Raw genomic sequence first — 16,250 nt, forward strand, 5'->3', positions numbered from 1 at the left:
GCTCTTAACTTCCCAAGCTCTTCCTCTCTTCATCCTTCCATCCTCTGACTCTTGTAATTTTAAGGATGGTGGTGTTGTTTTTCAGTGCTGGGGATGGAATCCAGGGCTTCATGCATGCCAGGCAAGATCTCCGCCACTGAGCTATAGTCCCAAGTACATTAAATTACATTTATGACATCTTAAACTTTTTCTTTTATCAGGTCTATCAGGAGAGGTCTGGAATACTTGTTATTGTGTTGGAATAATTCAAGATATGAGTGGAGACAATATAGTATATACTAAAACATGGTTATTTAAACATGCACTATGGAGTTCAACAGATCTGTGTTTAAATCCATCTCTGTTATTTATTAACTTTGTGTGTGACTAAGGCTATAAAAGAAAATATGGTTAGGGGCTGGGGTATAGCTCAGAGATAGAGTGCATGCTTAGCATGTGCGTGGTCCTGAGTTTGATCCCCAGCACTGTATATGGAAAAGAAAAAAAGGTCTACAATCTCATAAACCCTTGGTGGGATTAGAGGCTGATTTATCTTTTTGGTAGGGTCTCACTAAGTTTCTGAGTGCTAGCCTATAACTTGTGATCCTCCTGCTTTAGCCTCCTGAGTCACAAGTAAGTGTGTACCACCATGCCCCTCTGGAGGCTGGTCCTTGAGTCTGCAGTACGCAGAGCATGCTAATGTGGCAAAGATGCAAGGGTCCTTCTTTTAAAATCTCACCTGGTATATAATTCTTATAACAATACTTTTCCCAACATATCCTAATAAATAAAACAAACTGTTGGAAGGAAGCCCACTAATCTCTTGGTCTGTTTGAGCTTCCTTGAAATTTACAGTTACTATGTATTATAGAAATTGGATGTTAGATTCCTCAAGACCATCTCTCTAAGCCTCTAGTGCCACTTTTACTAGCTACTTGCTCCTACTTGTAGAGTTCAAATGTGAATTTCATGAATAAAGACTGCCGCCCAGTGGAGATGGATCTGCATTAGAGAAATGGCAGAACAGAGAAAGCAGGCTCTCAAGTCCTTTTATCAGAGTTTAAACACCTACTCAACATTTACAAACTCTGAGACTTCATGTGAGCTACTTAAGTTCTCTGAGCCTCAGTCATCTTAACTGTAAAATGGGGATAATAACAATACCCCTTTATGGGTCATGTCGGCATCAGTTATAAAAGCTGGGGAAGTAGCTTAGTCACAGAGCACTTGCCCTACAAGCCTAAGGTCCCGAGTTTGATCCCCAGAACAACAAAAAGAAAAAACTCAGACAAAAATAATTTAATCACTGTAAAACCTTTATTTAAACCTGGGTTTAAGTACAAATCACAAAGAAAATGTCTACAGAAGTTCACCCAACTCTTAGTTTCTCATCACCTCCAGGGTTCTGCCTCTTTTTTTTCTTCAATTTCTTTTATTTTATATATCCTACTTACCCTTCCTCATTTTCAACTATATTCCTTGTCTATCTTTCTTTGTGGTACTGGGGATTGAATGGAGGGGAGCTTTCACTGAGTTATATCCCCAGTTCTTTTAAAATATTAATCTATTATTATTATTATTATACCCCATGCTTAACCACGAAGTCACATTCCTAGACTTTTTTACGTTTTATTTTAAGACAGGGTCTCACTAAGTTGCTGAGGCTGGCCTAGAACTTAAAATCCTCCTGTCTCAGATTCCTGAGTTGCTGAGATTACAGGTGTGTGCAACCACACCTGGCTCAACTATCTTAAACAGAGATAGAGGGGAAAAAGAAAAAAAAAAAAAACCTTAGTAAAATAATGAAATCACAAAAATAAATAAATGAATGAATAAACGCATGTTAAGAACTTCTGGGGATAGAATGAAGAAAGGTGCAAAGGAGACTCTATTATCACCTTCAGGAGCATGAAGATCTTAAACAATGATAATAGAAGACTGACCTACACAAGAACTGATTTTTCTTTGCCCTGAGCTATCCAGGAGGCAGAAATGAAAACACCAGAGAGGAAAGATTTAGGGGACCTGTGGAGGGAGGGAATATATGATTAAGTGAAAGGAATTGTTTTCAAAAAGGCTCCAGAGAAGAGGGTAAGCTAGAAACAGCAGAATTCTCTGAAGAATCTCTGGAATACCCACTTGCCCTTTGCTGTGGAGAAACAGGGCACAGAAGATCCTCCTTTCTTCACTTTTCTGTCTAAGATGCATTCCCCCTTCTCTATAATTTCTTTATTATTTTATTTCATTTCTTTGCAGTGCTGGGGATCAAACCTGGGACACTGTGCATGCGAGGCAAGCACTCTACACCCGAGCTACATCCCCATCCTCAAATGGTAAGTTTCTAGGCAGCCTTCAGTTCAGCCGGGCACAGTGGCACACATCTATAATCCCAGGCACTCCAGTGACTTGGGAGGCTGAGGCAGGAGGATTGTAAATTTGAGGTCAGCTTCAGCAACTTAACAAGTTCCTAAGCAACTTAGCAAGACTCTGTATCAAAATAAAAACTGAAATAAAATAAAATAAAAAGGGCTGGGGGTGGAGTTTAATGGTAAAGCACCCTTAGGTTAAATGCCTAGTATAAAGAAAAAAATTCTATTTCAGACTACACCTATTTGGTGATGCCTTCCTTAATGGAAGCTTCTCTGAACAGAGCTCACACCTTGACCCTCTGGACTCTCACAGGACTTCACTCAGACTTCCACGTCTACTATGACACTCATACTGGTTTACAAGTCTGTCCTATGATCAGGAGCTCTCTGAGTTATGTACCCTTGGTGTCTCACACAGTGCCTGGCATATAATAGGCAATTAATAACTGTGTGAGGGAGAAGGGAAAAAGAGGTCAAAAAGGAAGAGCAGGACGGAGGAAGGGAGAAAGGAAACATCTGACTCAACCCTCCCTGAAATAAACTTAAAACAACTCAGGACGGGAACTAAGGAGAAAGGGTTTTTCCATCTTTTCTGCCTTTCACTCTTCTTTCCACCATTTCCTCTCATGCCACAACTGTCCATTTGTACTCTGGTCCCTCACTTCACCCAAAAGGAAAGAAAGAAGTCAGACAGGCTTGGAATTTCTTTCATTCCATCCCTTCAGACCTCATCTCTTTTCCACTGTAGGCACCTCCTCCTGGGCCTCTGCCTCCTTCATCTCCCTGCACCACACACAATACTCCTACCTCATCACCTGGAGAGCTCATCAGGCATCTAGGTCACCTGTGCTGTCCAGGTCCTGATTGGAGCTTCTGCCTCTCATGGAAACCAAAGGCTCCCAAGGAAAGCCTATAGTCTCTGGGCTGGGAAACACTAAACTTGGCTTATAGAAATTACCTGAGAAAGAATATCGTGAAGAGGGTTTAGGCATCCCAGGAATGGGACCATAGAAAGGAGCAAGTGCTAGTAAAGAGAAGAGCTGAACGGTTCCTCCCATACTCCTCAAGCTCATGGATGGCCTTTCCACATTTTTTTCCTTGATCCATGGATTAGAATCACTTTTCTAACTATCCTCCATGTATGTTTCCTGTACTTTGCTACTGGAGTTTTTGTTTTGATTTTTGCTTTGCTTTATTTTGAGATAGGGTCTTGTTAAGTTGCACAGACTAGTCTCAAATTTAGGATTCTCCTACCTCAGCCTCCCAAGTAGCTGGGACTACAGGTGTGTGCCACTGCACCCGACCTGAATCTTTTCTTTTTCCTTTGGTGCTAGGGATGGAACCCAAGGCCTCATGCATGCTAAGCAGGTGATATACCACTGAGCTACACCCGAGTCCCTATGGGAGCTTCTTAATGCTTCCCAACCAGATGCACTTCCCCCACTAGGAACCCCTAAGCCTTGTGGAATTGCTCCTGGGTTGTCTATCTTAATCAAGTAATCAGCTGCCTGACCTTCCCCAACAAACACCCTTTCCTCAGTGGAGATCATATATACAAAAGCAGTTTATGAGCTGTAAAACACCATGAGAATAAAATACTATCAAGAAGCCTTCTCTGCCTCTCCTGGTAACCTCTGTCCTTTTCTTAAGATATTTCTTATCCCTTCCTCCCCCCATACACTGCTGTTCCCCCTTCACCCGGCAGGTTTGGTTTGGTGCTGGGTGGGAACCAAAGCTATGTGCTGCACAGTGGGGAGTGTCAGGAGGCAGGCAGGCATCTCAGCCCGAGGCCTTGGCAGAGTTCCCAGGCAGAGCCACCGGCCCAGGCCAGGACAGTAGGCATGGATAAGGTGGGAAAGGGCATAAGTACGGTGGCTGTAGCCTCCTAGCACCAGGAGCTCCCCCTGCAGCACAGCAGCTGCAGCACCCACATGGGGGGAGGGCAGGGGTGCCAGGCGAGTCCAGCTATCAGTCCTTGGTTCATAGGCCTCAAAGCTCAGCAAGTCCCCAGTCTCACCCAGTCCACCTGCCACATACAGTCGCCCACCCAGAGCAGCCATGACATGACCAGCCCGGGGTACTCCCATTGGGCTCAAAAATGTCCCTGGTTTCTCAAGTTTGGGGTCATAGTGCAGCAAAGAGGCCAGGTATTGACCAGTCCCATTACAGCCACCGCTCACATACAGTCGGTCCTCCAAGATGGCAGCTGCATGGGCAAAGCAGGGTGCTGGAAGTGCAGGTGCTGGCCTAAGAGAGAGCAGGACACAAGATCAGGCAACCAGCATCTTCAGCTCTGCTCACACACCAAATCTAATTTCTTCCTGATGGTCCCTGCCTGCTTACCTCCAGATATTGAGTTCAGGGTTATAGGTTTCCACAGAGTCGAGAGCAACACCATCATTTCGTCCACCCAGGGCATAAAGTTGTCCATCCAATGCCACCAGGGGGAAAAAACTTCGAGCCTGGCACAAAGGTGCCACCTCTTCCCAGTCCTCTTGACTGGGATCCCACCTGGGCACAGTGGGACAAGAGATGGAAAGAATGACTCTGGGAGCCTGTAGTTAGTTGGGTCAGCAATTTCTCTCACCTGCCCACCTTGGGAACTGCCACACCCTGCCCACTCTTAGAGGATCATACCTGAGAGTTGAAGCCAGAGTGTTGGAGTGACTGTAGAAATCCTGTCCCCCACACACATAGAGTTCACTTCCTGCCAAGCTTGCAGCCCCATGCCGGAAGCGCCCTGGGGCAGGTAGGGCCGGCAGCCGCCCCCACTCCACAGTTCGTACCAGTCCCATGCCACAGCGGAAGGCCCGGGCCCACCACACTTTTCGAGATGGCTGTCTTCGGGCCATATCAGGTCTGAGTTCGTCCCCACCAATCACCACCAGCGCCCGGTCGGGCTCCCTCCACCTCTCTTGACCTGGAACGTCAGCCTCCACCAACAACTGGTAGAGAAGGTCTGGAGGCAGGGGTGGGGGCAGCCCAGCTGCCCGCACCTTCCTCAGCTCTCTGGTAGACATGCGGCCAAAGCGGACACATTGCAGCAGGGCCTTGGCCTCTGACTCCTGGGTCTCAGGGTTGGCAGCTAGCCAACACCGTGCAGCCACAAAGGCCTCGAACTCTTCTTGCACATGGAGCTCATCGCTATCTAGGAGCTCAGCCAGGAAGGCAGCTGGTAAAGAAGGGAAAGCAGGGCACAAAGCCACAGCAGGCAGGTGGGTGAGGAGGTAGTGCCGGGCTTTGCTCCAGAGCCTCTCCAACCCGGGGGCTTCAGCCATGGGGAACAGGGCCAGGCATCGGGCAGGGCTGAGGTCTCGTGCCAAGGCTCTCTGACACAAAGCCAAACAGGAAGAGCTTTGGTACTGCAGAGCAGCCTGGGCAGCTCTCAGCAGTCCTAGCCATCTTGCCCGCACAATTCCAGAGTAGGCAAAAGAGACGAGGAGTCGCAGGTCTTGGCTAGAGATGGTACGCAGAGACACCTCCGTGCCCTGGGATTCCCTCATCCCACTCAGGAGCATAGCCCCAAAGAACTCACTGCCACAGGCCAGGGCTGCTCGGTGCACTGCAGGAAAGAAGAAGCAGAGGAAGACCCAGAGTGTTGCAAGGCACAATCCTGAGTTAGCAACCTCAACACTGGGCCAACCACCCAAGGCCACAGGCCAAATTATGGCATGCACTAGAATACCACAGAATGCCTGTTAAAATGCAGCTTTCAGGGCCTACCCTCAGGGATTCTGATTTAGTATATCTGGTCAGATTTATTTAGGAAAGCAGATACGTTTTCAAGGGAGAATGCAGGATATCTCAAGGAGACACACCTTTTGAAGAAAAGTAAGAAATACACATTCAATGGAAGATGCAAGCCATCTCCAGAGGGAGAGACAGACAAGAATTTGTATTTTAACATACACACGCCCGTAATCCCAGCTACTCAGGAAGCTGGGACAGGAAAATCATAAGTCCATGGCCAGTCTCAGTAACTTAGCAAGACCCTGTCTCAAAATAAGAAAGTAAAAAGGTCTAGGGGTGTAACTCAGTGACAGAGCACCCCTGGGTTCAATCCCCAGTACAAACACACACACACACACACACACACACACACACAAAGTTTCTGAGCATCCTACATGATTCTCATGTGTAGTGTGCCCTCAAGATGCTTTAGTTTTTTGGTTCCAGGTGAGTTAGAAAACAAGTCTTGATGGATCAAGTTATGAAGATATCATAGACAGTATTTGCTATAAGGGGCCACAAAATAAACTGAATAGACCAAAGTGCAACTTAAATAAGTCTCTCTATAGTCACGGAATAAAGTTCTTTTCTTTTCAACTGCAAGAGTCACTGCCATCATCCATTCTATTAGATTTTGCTGGAAAAGTGGTACCAACTCAAGAATGGCTATAACCCAACGACATCTGATTGCCATCTTTTTTTGCCTAAGATTTAATGCTTTAGATTTTCCAGGGGTCCCAACTTTCCTCTGTACTGTCCTCTCCTCACCTTGTTATAGGCCATGAAATCACAAGATTTGGAATATCAGTCTTCAAAATCATCTAATTCATTTACTCTTCTTAACAAAAGGAAACTGAGGGGCTTGGGTTGTAGCTCAGTGGTAGAGCATGTGAAGCGCTTGATTTGATCCTTAGCACCACATAAATAAATAAATAAAGATATTATGTCCATCTGCAACTAAAATCAAACAAAAAATTTTTTAAAAAAGGAAACTGAGTCCTAGAGAAAGGATGTGATTTATTTTCTATTTCCATGCAGTGGCTGGCTGGGTAGATTATCCACTGTCACTGATGTTAACCTGTAACAAACAAGCTTGTGTACTAGTACTTTGGTTATCTCCATAGCCTTCATGACTATGAAACTGTCCTATTAACAAACATTGTCAAATTAGACCTCATAGGCTTCCTAAAGTAACTCAGTTTGAAGTTCTCAGCTTCACCTATTGAGTATTCCAGCCAAAATATTTAACCTGAATCTCATTAAATCTTTAGCTCTAAAGTCAAGTTTGTAAGAAGTTGAGAAACTAAAGTAACTAACAAAGCCACAGGGGAAAAACAATAAAAATCCAGGAAATAGAACATCTTATAGGATAACTAATCTTGCTTCTTCAATACACTAAGTCATAAAAATGTGGAGAGAACATTCAACTAGATTAAAAGAAATTTAAGAGATGTAAAACTAAATACAGCATAATCCTGGATTGAATAAACTAGCTCTAAAACACATTTTTAGGACCTGGGAAAATATAAATATGAACTAGGTGATATTAAAGAATAATTGTTAATTTTGTTGGGCATGATAAAAATATTGTGGATATATGAAAAACAGTCTTGTTTTATGTGTGCTGGGGAACTGAACCTGGGTATAGTACATGCTAGGCACATACTCTACCAGTGAGCCACATCCCAGCCCAAATGTCCTATTTTTTTTTAAAGACACACACCCAACCATTTATGAAGGACATATCATAAACTTCCTTTAAACTTTAGAAAAAATAAAGAGATGAAATGAATATAGTAAGGTGTTATTTGCTAAGTCTGGTGAAGAGTATTTGAGTTTTCATCTTAATATTCTCTTCGCTTTTCCATATGCTTGAGATGCTTTATAATAAAAAGGGGAAAGGCTGCTGGAAGTCTCTCTGGCAAGTCACAGAGGGTCAAACTCTTAGTGATGTTTATGAGCTCCATGCTGTTTTGACCCAATGTGGCATAAGTGCCTGTCTCAGAGGGCAACTGATGTTGATATAGCTTTCCATTGTCTTTTTAAGCAGTATGTAGGGTCCTAGCACTTCCCAAGAACATCAGTGATAGCTTTTATATATTGTCAGAGAAAATCTACATTCTAAGCCATCTCAGCTTCCATATCATCAATCAACCAGTAGCTCAGAGCCAACTATGAAAGGGCTTATAACCACTTGTATTCGTCACTGCCCCCCTAACATTTTAAGTGAGTTTTTCCTAGACAGTGATATGAATATATTTAAATTTCAAACCCTAGTGAAATTTTTATAATCATGAAATTTTAAAGCCCCCTTCGATTGAGTGCTATCAGAAATGATAATAAAGGCTTTTTCCTTCTGGGAGTTCCAGAAACACTTTGGTTCCCATTACTCTACCAAGCAGTAACCATGTGACTTTGGATATGTCTTGGGGTCTGATTTCTTTGTCAGTAAAGTATAAGAGCTAAACTAGATCATTCTAAACTAATTCCTTGTAACTTTGAACTTATGTGCCACATCCATTTTCTGAGTCATATGTATCTTGGTATGATTGCAGAGGAGGTAATGCAAGACCTAGTAGAAGCCGACTGAACTAGTAAGTGTGGGCTTGTATTCTTGTTCTCATCAGTTAAGAACTCTGAATTTAATGTTCCTTATCTGCACCTAGGGACAATGGTATCTATCTCACTAGCTTTCAGTAAGAATTAAAAAAGATGTCAAGTGTAAAAATTCCTGGTACTGTGTACCTTAATATTAGCTGAATCTGAATAATATCAATTTATTCTACCCTACTTAGCTTTCCTGGTGATTAAATTCCAAGTGCCATGGCTTGGTGACCTTAAGATTCTGGGAAAAAAACAGTACCAGACCTTGTTCATTAACTGAAAAACCCATAAGTCTGCCACTTGTCAAGCACACTTTGGACATACTGTATTATCCACCCAGTCCCTCTGCCTTTTCCTGTGTACTGAAGAAAAGATGCCAAGAAGGGCCTCTAGTTAATCTGTTTGAGTCAGTCACTTTCTGCTTGTTCTACTGCCACGGATTGTACCTTTAGATCTAGCCAGCTGGCTGCAAATTCCTTGTTACTGAGCAAGAAAAAACCCAGAGCCTGAAGGGTCATTTCACATCTGTCGGTGCGCCTAGGAAAAAAACAACTCTACTGCGCATGCGCAGTTCTTGGTGACGCTGGCTGAGCACCAGGAGTCACCCTTGAGAAATTCTGACGGCAGTACCAAAACCGCTACGGTGGAGTTCAAACCACCTGCTGCTTGCACACCATTCCTGTGGCATATGCACCTGCAGTCATGTAATGCCCCACAGGCCCTCACCCCGCAGCCGGTAGCCGTCTGCCTCCAATTCCAGGTCACATCCGACGCCCTCTCGGTATAGAAGCTCTATGCTGCGCAGATTCTCCCTCAGCTCCTCGGCCTGGCTGAGCTTCTTTTCTTCTTCCCCGGAGTTTCCTGGCTCCTCGCATTTGCGCTGTGCCGCGGCCTTCACCCGGGGCGCCCCCAAGGCCTCGGCCGCAGCCAGCACATCCCCCAGTGAGGCGGGGCCCAGTACCCCCTCATAGGCAAAGGTCAGCACGGCCTCCCAGCCTCCCGGGGCCACATCGAGGCTGAAGCCTGACCGCGACCTACCGCCGCTTAGCAGCCGGTCTCGGAAGAGGCTGCTGACTGCGGCCAAGATCACCCGATGCAGCCCATACACCCGCCCCGCGACTGTCACCTCTTCGTCTAATAAGAGCCTCTGTTCCCGCAGCCTCTGTGCTTCTGCGAAGAACTGGCTCGGATGCTCCTCACTACGCAGTCCCTCGGGCTCGGCTGTGTCTCCATCGTCCTCCTCCTGTTCCTCCTCCTCTAGGGAAAAAGCCGGAGAGGGAAGGTTCCCTGGGACCAGGGATCTGGGGCCAGGCTCTTCCAGAGGAAAGGAAAGTAAATCGGGATCCTCATCTGGGGAAGAAGGCCAGGAGGTTCTTTCAGTGGGCAAAGGAAGTCCAAGACCGTCCTTCTGGAGGGAAAGGGAGACGCGCTGCTGGTCGGAGGGATGTTGTGCTGTGTCCAAGAGGCTCATGGCCTAGGTTTGCTGGATTGCTGCAGGTGAGCAGGCAAGAGAGAAAGTCATCTTAGCTGTATCCAGAGAGGCCAGAGGAACCATGTCTCCCGCTCATGGAACGGTCAGTCCCTCCCCTTGTCCCAACCTCCCACCCCCACCCTAAGGTGAAGTCCCAAGTCTAGAGTAGTGGGCTAACCACTGCCAAATATGGGGTTCACCCAGTGTAAGGAACATGCAAGAAATGTAAAGATCCAGTTCCAGGGACCCAACCCCTCCCATCTTGCCCCCATCCTTTTAGTCCCTATTTGGAGACACCAGCCTTCTACTTGCTCTCTCACTTGAGCATTCTCTCTCCTTGGGACTGCTGTGTGCAGAGGGAACTCACCCTTATCCCAGTCAGTAGCCCCACCTGGCTAATTTTAGCTGGTGCAAGAGGGCTGAAGGCTGGGCTCTCCGTGCCCAAACTCTGACACCCAATCTCCTTGGTTCTGTCCTGGTATGACTCCCCCACCCTTCCATCTGTAAGTCACTAGGGGGTGCTGAGTGAGGAGAATTTGGAAGCCAAGGAGCATGTGGGTATCTGGTAGAGTGAGTCAGGTCAGAAGGGCTGTGTCTACCCAGTGGGTTGTGGGGCAAGGAGGCTGAAGAGTCTGGACTACACTGAGTTGGACAAGAAGAGTGTTTTGAGTTAGTCCTGGGCTTTGACTGTTGATTCTTCAGTGCATGATAAAGTCCCTGGGACCCCGGAGTGAACAATACTGATGTGAAATGCAAACAGCCTGGCCCTGCCTGCACAGGGTTAGTGAAAGGGTTAGTGAAGTGACAGAGGTCAGGGTTACATGACCTAGGAGACTCACCTGGGCAGAGCTTCTTCTGTATTCCAAGGTGAGATCCCGAAACCTAACACTGTGTCTTTGGAAGACTCTAACCTGGGCCACTGGGATGAGGACAAGACAAGGGGAATGTGTGGCAGACCAGTGTCTTGTGTTGGGTACACACAGGTATTCTCAGTGTTTGAGGTGGGACAGCAACAGCTACTCCCTTCTTTCTCACCCTGAGACTGAATGCTTGGTTAAAGCCCCTAAAATGGGACATTCACTTTGCAGGGCAGTTCTGGGTATCATCCTGGGGAAAGATTTTAGGAAGAGGGCAGCAATATACTTCCCCTTCCCTTTCCAGGGGAGGTAGAATGGGCCAATAAAAAGGGCAGATGCCCTGGTCTATAAAAGCCTGGCCTAGTCTGGATAGGCTGACCAGAGAAGCAGATTTATCAAGGGAATGAGATGATTCAGGTGAGTGAGCTCTTATGGGGGTGGAGTGGGAAGGTGATTTTATCAGCACTGAATCCCCTCCAACTTCTGGAGTTGTTTCTGTTTCCCTATTTACAGCTCAGGCTACCCTGGTAAACAGAGGTAGCATTCCCTGGGTAAGCCTAGTCCTCAGGCCACACTCTCCAAAATGGTTTGACTGAGATGCAGCTCTTGGTAACCTAAGCTAGTGAAAGGGAAGATAATGACAAGTTTCTGTACCCTTTTCTCCAGATCAGACATTTCAGACTATCACATGGCTTTCCCTCAGCAAAACAATGGGGCCAGCATCTTAAGCCATCATCAGTAAATGGAGGAAATACATTTCAGAGACATACCTCTAGTTGACCTCTGCTTGCCACCTGCCTCCAAGGACAGGGACTTTGGACCCAGCTATGAGTGGTATGAGAATTCCACAGTCCCAGGACAGCTGTGCCACAACCAATAATTCCTGGAGGCTCTGTGTGGCAGTGCCATGGTAAGAAAGACCCATGCCCCACAGGGAACTCTCAAAGGTAGGGAAAAAATCTGCTATCTGGGCTACCACTCACCTCCCATTAAAGCCTGGGACTGCCCTCCTCCCAAAAGTCCTTCAGGTCCTGTCACCATCCTCCTGGTTACAGGCACACTATTGTGGGGTCATGACATTTCGGTCTGCCTGTACAATCTCAGCCAGGGGATAGCATGACTTCCACCTTTGCAGAGGAGCCCTGCACCAAACCACTCTCAAGAAGATGATCCAGAGAATTCCCTGGCCAGAACAGGTAAGGTTCCAGAACACATTGGCTGAGTCATGAGGGTCATGTTAAGACTGGTGCTCAAGATTCCCAAAGTAGGGGATGTAGGTAGATGAGAGACTTTGTTCCACAGAGCATGGAGGATACTTCTGAGGGAGGGAGAAGGGGGTTGGAGAATTAGTGTGCACTGGAACACCCTCCGCCCTCACCCTCTGCTCCACAGATGTGCTACATGCTCAACATCTGTGGTGTCATTCTCTATCTGTGGCTGCCTTGGATGATTGCTCAGGAAGGCATAGGTATGAGCTCAGAGCTCTCTTGGGTAGTAGGAAGGGATTTGGGGAACAAGGCCTGAATGAATTAATTCTCATCCCCATCCAGGGCTCACAAGGCTCATAATCCTGCTCTTGGCCTCAGTCACTACAATTACCACTCTGTCTATCTCAGCCATCTCAATCAATGGTAAAGTGAACACTGGTGAGTCTGTAGTGACTATTACCTCTCAGAGTCCCCAGTCCTGTCAGGAATCCCTGAGATCACAGACCAGCTCTACTTTTCTCTTCTCCTAGATGGCACATATTTCCTCATCTCCAATAGTCTGGGTAAGCTTGGCAGTTCCATGGGGACCATCTTCACCTCTGCCAACACCATAGCTGTGGCCAGACACACTGTGGTCTTTGGGTAGTGCTGACCCCTTACCGCTTTATACATCTTCCTCAAGTTTGTTGATGTTGGAAGGTCTTGTCCTGTACCATGACTCCAGCTTGGGCAAATCTTTCAAATCACATGAAGGGTATCAACTCAGTCAATAAAGACTCTGTGATGTGTGTATTCTGCCTTTCCAGAAACATGGGATACAACTGCTGAACATAGATCCAGAAGATGAGCTACTGGTGGTTGGTGTGGTGACCATATTCTTCTGAGAGTGACACCGGCCTGTGTGCAGCAGGAATCTAAGGCGGGTGCCAGAGAACTGTGGTGTGGTGAGGAGGCTGAGGAAATGGTGGTGAGAACTAGGTGCTAGGAGGGGCTAAGGAGCAATGGGGGAAGATATGGGATTGCATGTGGGGGCAAAAGCAACTGCAGTCAGAATAGGCCAAGCTAACATGGGGGAAGGAGCTGGTGAAGCAGATTCCCATGGACAGAGACCTGAAATTGGATGATTTTGCTGGGAGAGACTCCATACCACAGCTCCTCAAGGGAAAAGAAAAAAGACCTTATTCTGAGGATCTGTCAGGATGAGCATCAGACAAGCCTAGGGGTAGGGGGAGGACGGTAGATAAGATACTGTTCCCAGATATTTACAATTTTAAGATCCATTCCTGTGACACGGGGAGGGATAGTTTGCAGAAGAAAGGAAGAGAGAGAGAGAGAGAGAGAGAGAGAGAGAGAGAGAGAGAAGAAAGAAAGAAAGAAAGAAAGAAAGAAAGAAAGAAAGAAAGAAAGAAAGAGAAAGAAAGAAAGAAAGAAAGGAAGGAAGGAAGGAAGGAAGGAAGGAAGAAAGAGGAAAGAAAGAAAAGAAAGAAAAGAAAGGAAGGAAGAGGAAAGAAAGAAAGAAAGAAAGAAAGAAAGAAAAGAAAAGAAAAGAAAAGAAAAGAAAAGAAAAGAAAAGAAAGGAAAAGAAAAGAAAAAAGAAAAAAGAAAGAAAGGTGCCCATGTGGCCAGAACTCCTTTCTGGGAAGAGGTTGGTGGGAAAATACAGGGTTGAGAGGAGCTTTAAGCTGGGATGTGGAAAGTGAGAAGGGGGAATAAATATCCCTCTTCTTCCATTCACACTTCTCCTGCCTTTCTTTTGTCAGGTCCAAATTATCTTCTTCCTGATCCTCCTCTCATTCATTAGCTACCTCCTAGGAACACTCCTCTGCTGGGACACTGGTTAACAAGCCACTGGCTTCTTTGGGTAGCAGCGTGAGACAGTGGGAAGGTGGCTGAGAAATTTATTAAAGGGAATGAATTCTGGGCTCCCCTTGGAGCCCAGAAAAGTCTCAGAAAAGAACCTTTGACTTCCAATTCTTTTTGTCACTTGCAAGTTGATCATCAGACTAGTCAGAGTCATCTAAATCCTTGGATGGGCTAGTTTACAAAATTGCCTCCTTTCCAGCCTAACCTAAGTCACTGACTCTAAACTGGGAGTAATAAGGATCCTAGTTGAGTGGAGTGGCGTCAGTAACTATCTGTCCTTGCTGCTCTTTCAAATAGGAAATATTTTCTTGGCAAATATGGTCCTACAATGGCATGGTTCAGAGGGCAGTTTTTCTTGTCATTTTTTCTATATTCTTCCTGTCAGCTCCTAGAGTCCTGGCTGGGGCCAGTACCTCTGGAAACCTCAAGGTGAGAAGGCTATTCAGGATTGGGGCACATTCTTTTTCATCCTTCTCTTCTATCCATGAATGGTCTAACTTTTGTTTTCAGGACCCTGCTACGGTTATCCACAAGGGAATACTTCTTGCCATCTTGTGGACTGTACTATCCAATCTGGGTTTTTGTCACCATTAGTACAGCCTTCTACCTGTACAGAATGACCTGGAGCTGTGGTTTCTGCCTTCCCAGGGGACTAGGGGATAAGTGATTATGCACTCATCACACACATTAAAAGTAGTATACAGCTGGGCATTATGGCACAGGCCTGTGATCCCAGAAACTCAGGAGGCTAAAGCAAGAGAATCACAAATTTGAGACCAGTATCAGCAACTTAGGGAGACCTTGTCTCAAAATAATAAAAGAGCTGGAAATGTAGCTCAGTGATAGAGTACCCCTGGGCATTACCATTACTGACCTACAAAGAAAAGAAAAGTGTACAGGTAGGTAACTCCCTGTCCCAGCCCTTACCTCTTTTCCCCATCACTCTGGTAGTGAATTATATGATGTTTTTTGATTATTAAATTTGCCCCCTCTACCCCTATGCATATACTTCCATTCCCCCTTTTGATACTGGAGGTATCTGCCTAACCAGACTTACAGGTTAGAGGTAGAGTTTTCTTCCTATAAAGGAATATCTAATCTCATCTCATTTTTCAAGCTTCTGTATGATTTGAGATGCTTCAGGAAGTAGGACTGACATGGGTATGTGGAATAGGAGCTGCCTGGGGCTGGAGTGCCCACATGGCCAGGATTTCAGCAGTTGTCAAGAGCAAGGTTCTGCCTCTCCCAGCACAGTGGCACATGCCTGTAATTCCAGTGGCTCAGAAGGCTAAGGCAGGAGGATCACAAGTTTAAAGCCAGTCTCAGCTCTTTAACAGGGCCCTAAGTAACTCAGCGAGACCCTGTCTCTAAATAAAATATAAGAAAGGGCTGGGGATTTGACTCAGTGGTTAAGTGCCCTGGTTCAATCCCTGGTACCCCCACCAAAACAATGAAGTCTATAGCAATGAGGAAGGTGAGCAGATAGCTCCACAGAGACTCCTGGTTCTTGCCATAGCTTTTCCCAAAAAAGGCAATGACTAGGTATAGTTTATCCTGGCACAACATGGACCCTGGGGAGGGTTGCAGGTAGAAGAATAAAAGCCCCCTACTCTAAAGAGGCAGGTGAGTAGAAGCACAGGGAAGAGTTGAAGGAGCCTAGGAGTCTTAATAGGAAGGAATCATGTGTGATAAGGCTCCTGGGAATGTGGGAAGGGAAAAGACAGTAGAGAGGCGCATAGAAGACTGGCAGTCTTTTCATACTTTGCCTTGATTTACAGGCAGACTTTGAATTTTGCTGTTTGAACTTGGATCATCTCTAGAACACCAGTCAGCCACTATCACCTCCATTTTCCTAAGTCACCATTTAACTCCTGGGTACTGAGAAATGAGCCCACTTTTGCTCTTCTTCCCCACAAAATTATACTCTTGGGATGGACCCGTCTATTACATTTTCTCCTTTCTCCACTAAACCTCTTACCAAGATACCAACTAACCTGAAAGACTGTGGGGGCTGAAACAAAGCAGGAAAGGGCAGAGGACAGAGTGGCACTGAGGATTCCAGCTGACATCAGGAGGTTGAAGGCAGATACCATGCTCATGGCCTGAGAAAAAGGGCATAAAATCCATGCATATCCTTTTTTTTTTTTTTTTTTTTTGGTACTGGGGATTG

The 16,250-nt window shown here is 45.9% G+C and overlaps 2 protein-coding genes across 5 annotated transcripts; one reads left to right on the top strand and one right to left on the bottom strand.

Moving 5' to 3' along the window:
* Positions 1 to 1,280: 1,280 nt before the first annotated feature.
* On the bottom strand, positions 1,281 to 10,619 carry Klhl33 (kelch like family member 33). Of its 4 annotated transcripts, none has more exons than XM_047539767.1 (5): positions 10,520 to 10,619; positions 9,408 to 10,172; positions 4,986 to 5,910; positions 4,692 to 4,859; positions 1,281 to 4,595 (listed from the first exon to the last, which is right to left on the bottom strand). In XM_047539767.1, exons 2-5 carry the CDS (start codon positions 10,150 to 10,152, stop codon positions 4,043 to 4,045), a joined length of 2,391 nt encoding a protein of 796 aa, XP_047395723.1. In that variant the 5' UTR covers positions 10,153 to 10,172; positions 10,520 to 10,619; the 3' UTR covers positions 1,281 to 4,042. The 4 variants fall into 4 exon arrangements, with proteins under 4 accessions (XP_047395723.1, XP_047395721.1, XP_047395722.1 ...); XM_047539765.1 differs by lacking the exon at positions 10,520 to 10,619 and adding an exon at positions 10,473 to 10,516; XM_047539766.1 differs by lacking the exon at positions 10,520 to 10,619 and adding an exon at positions 10,454 to 10,515.
* Positions 9,282 to 13,540, top strand: LOC124976808 (solute carrier family 12 member 3-like). The gene is made up of 6 exons (XM_047539769.1): positions 9,282 to 10,255; positions 11,676 to 12,205; positions 12,402 to 12,477; positions 12,560 to 12,655; positions 12,748 to 12,780; positions 13,024 to 13,540. The coding sequence occupies exons 2-6, from the start codon at positions 12,176 to 12,178 to the stop codon at positions 13,062 to 13,064; spliced, it is 276 nt and encodes a 91-aa protein (XP_047395725.1). The 5' UTR covers positions 9,282 to 10,255; positions 11,676 to 12,175; the 3' UTR covers positions 13,065 to 13,540.
* Positions 13,541 to 16,250: the final 2,710 nt, after the last annotated feature.

The sequence above is a fragment of the Sciurus carolinensis genome, chromosome 2 (assembly GCF_902686445.1).
Source record: "Sciurus carolinensis chromosome 2, mSciCar1.2, whole genome shotgun sequence".
Taxonomy (NCBI): domain Eukaryota; kingdom Metazoa; phylum Chordata; class Mammalia; order Rodentia; family Sciuridae; genus Sciurus; species Sciurus carolinensis.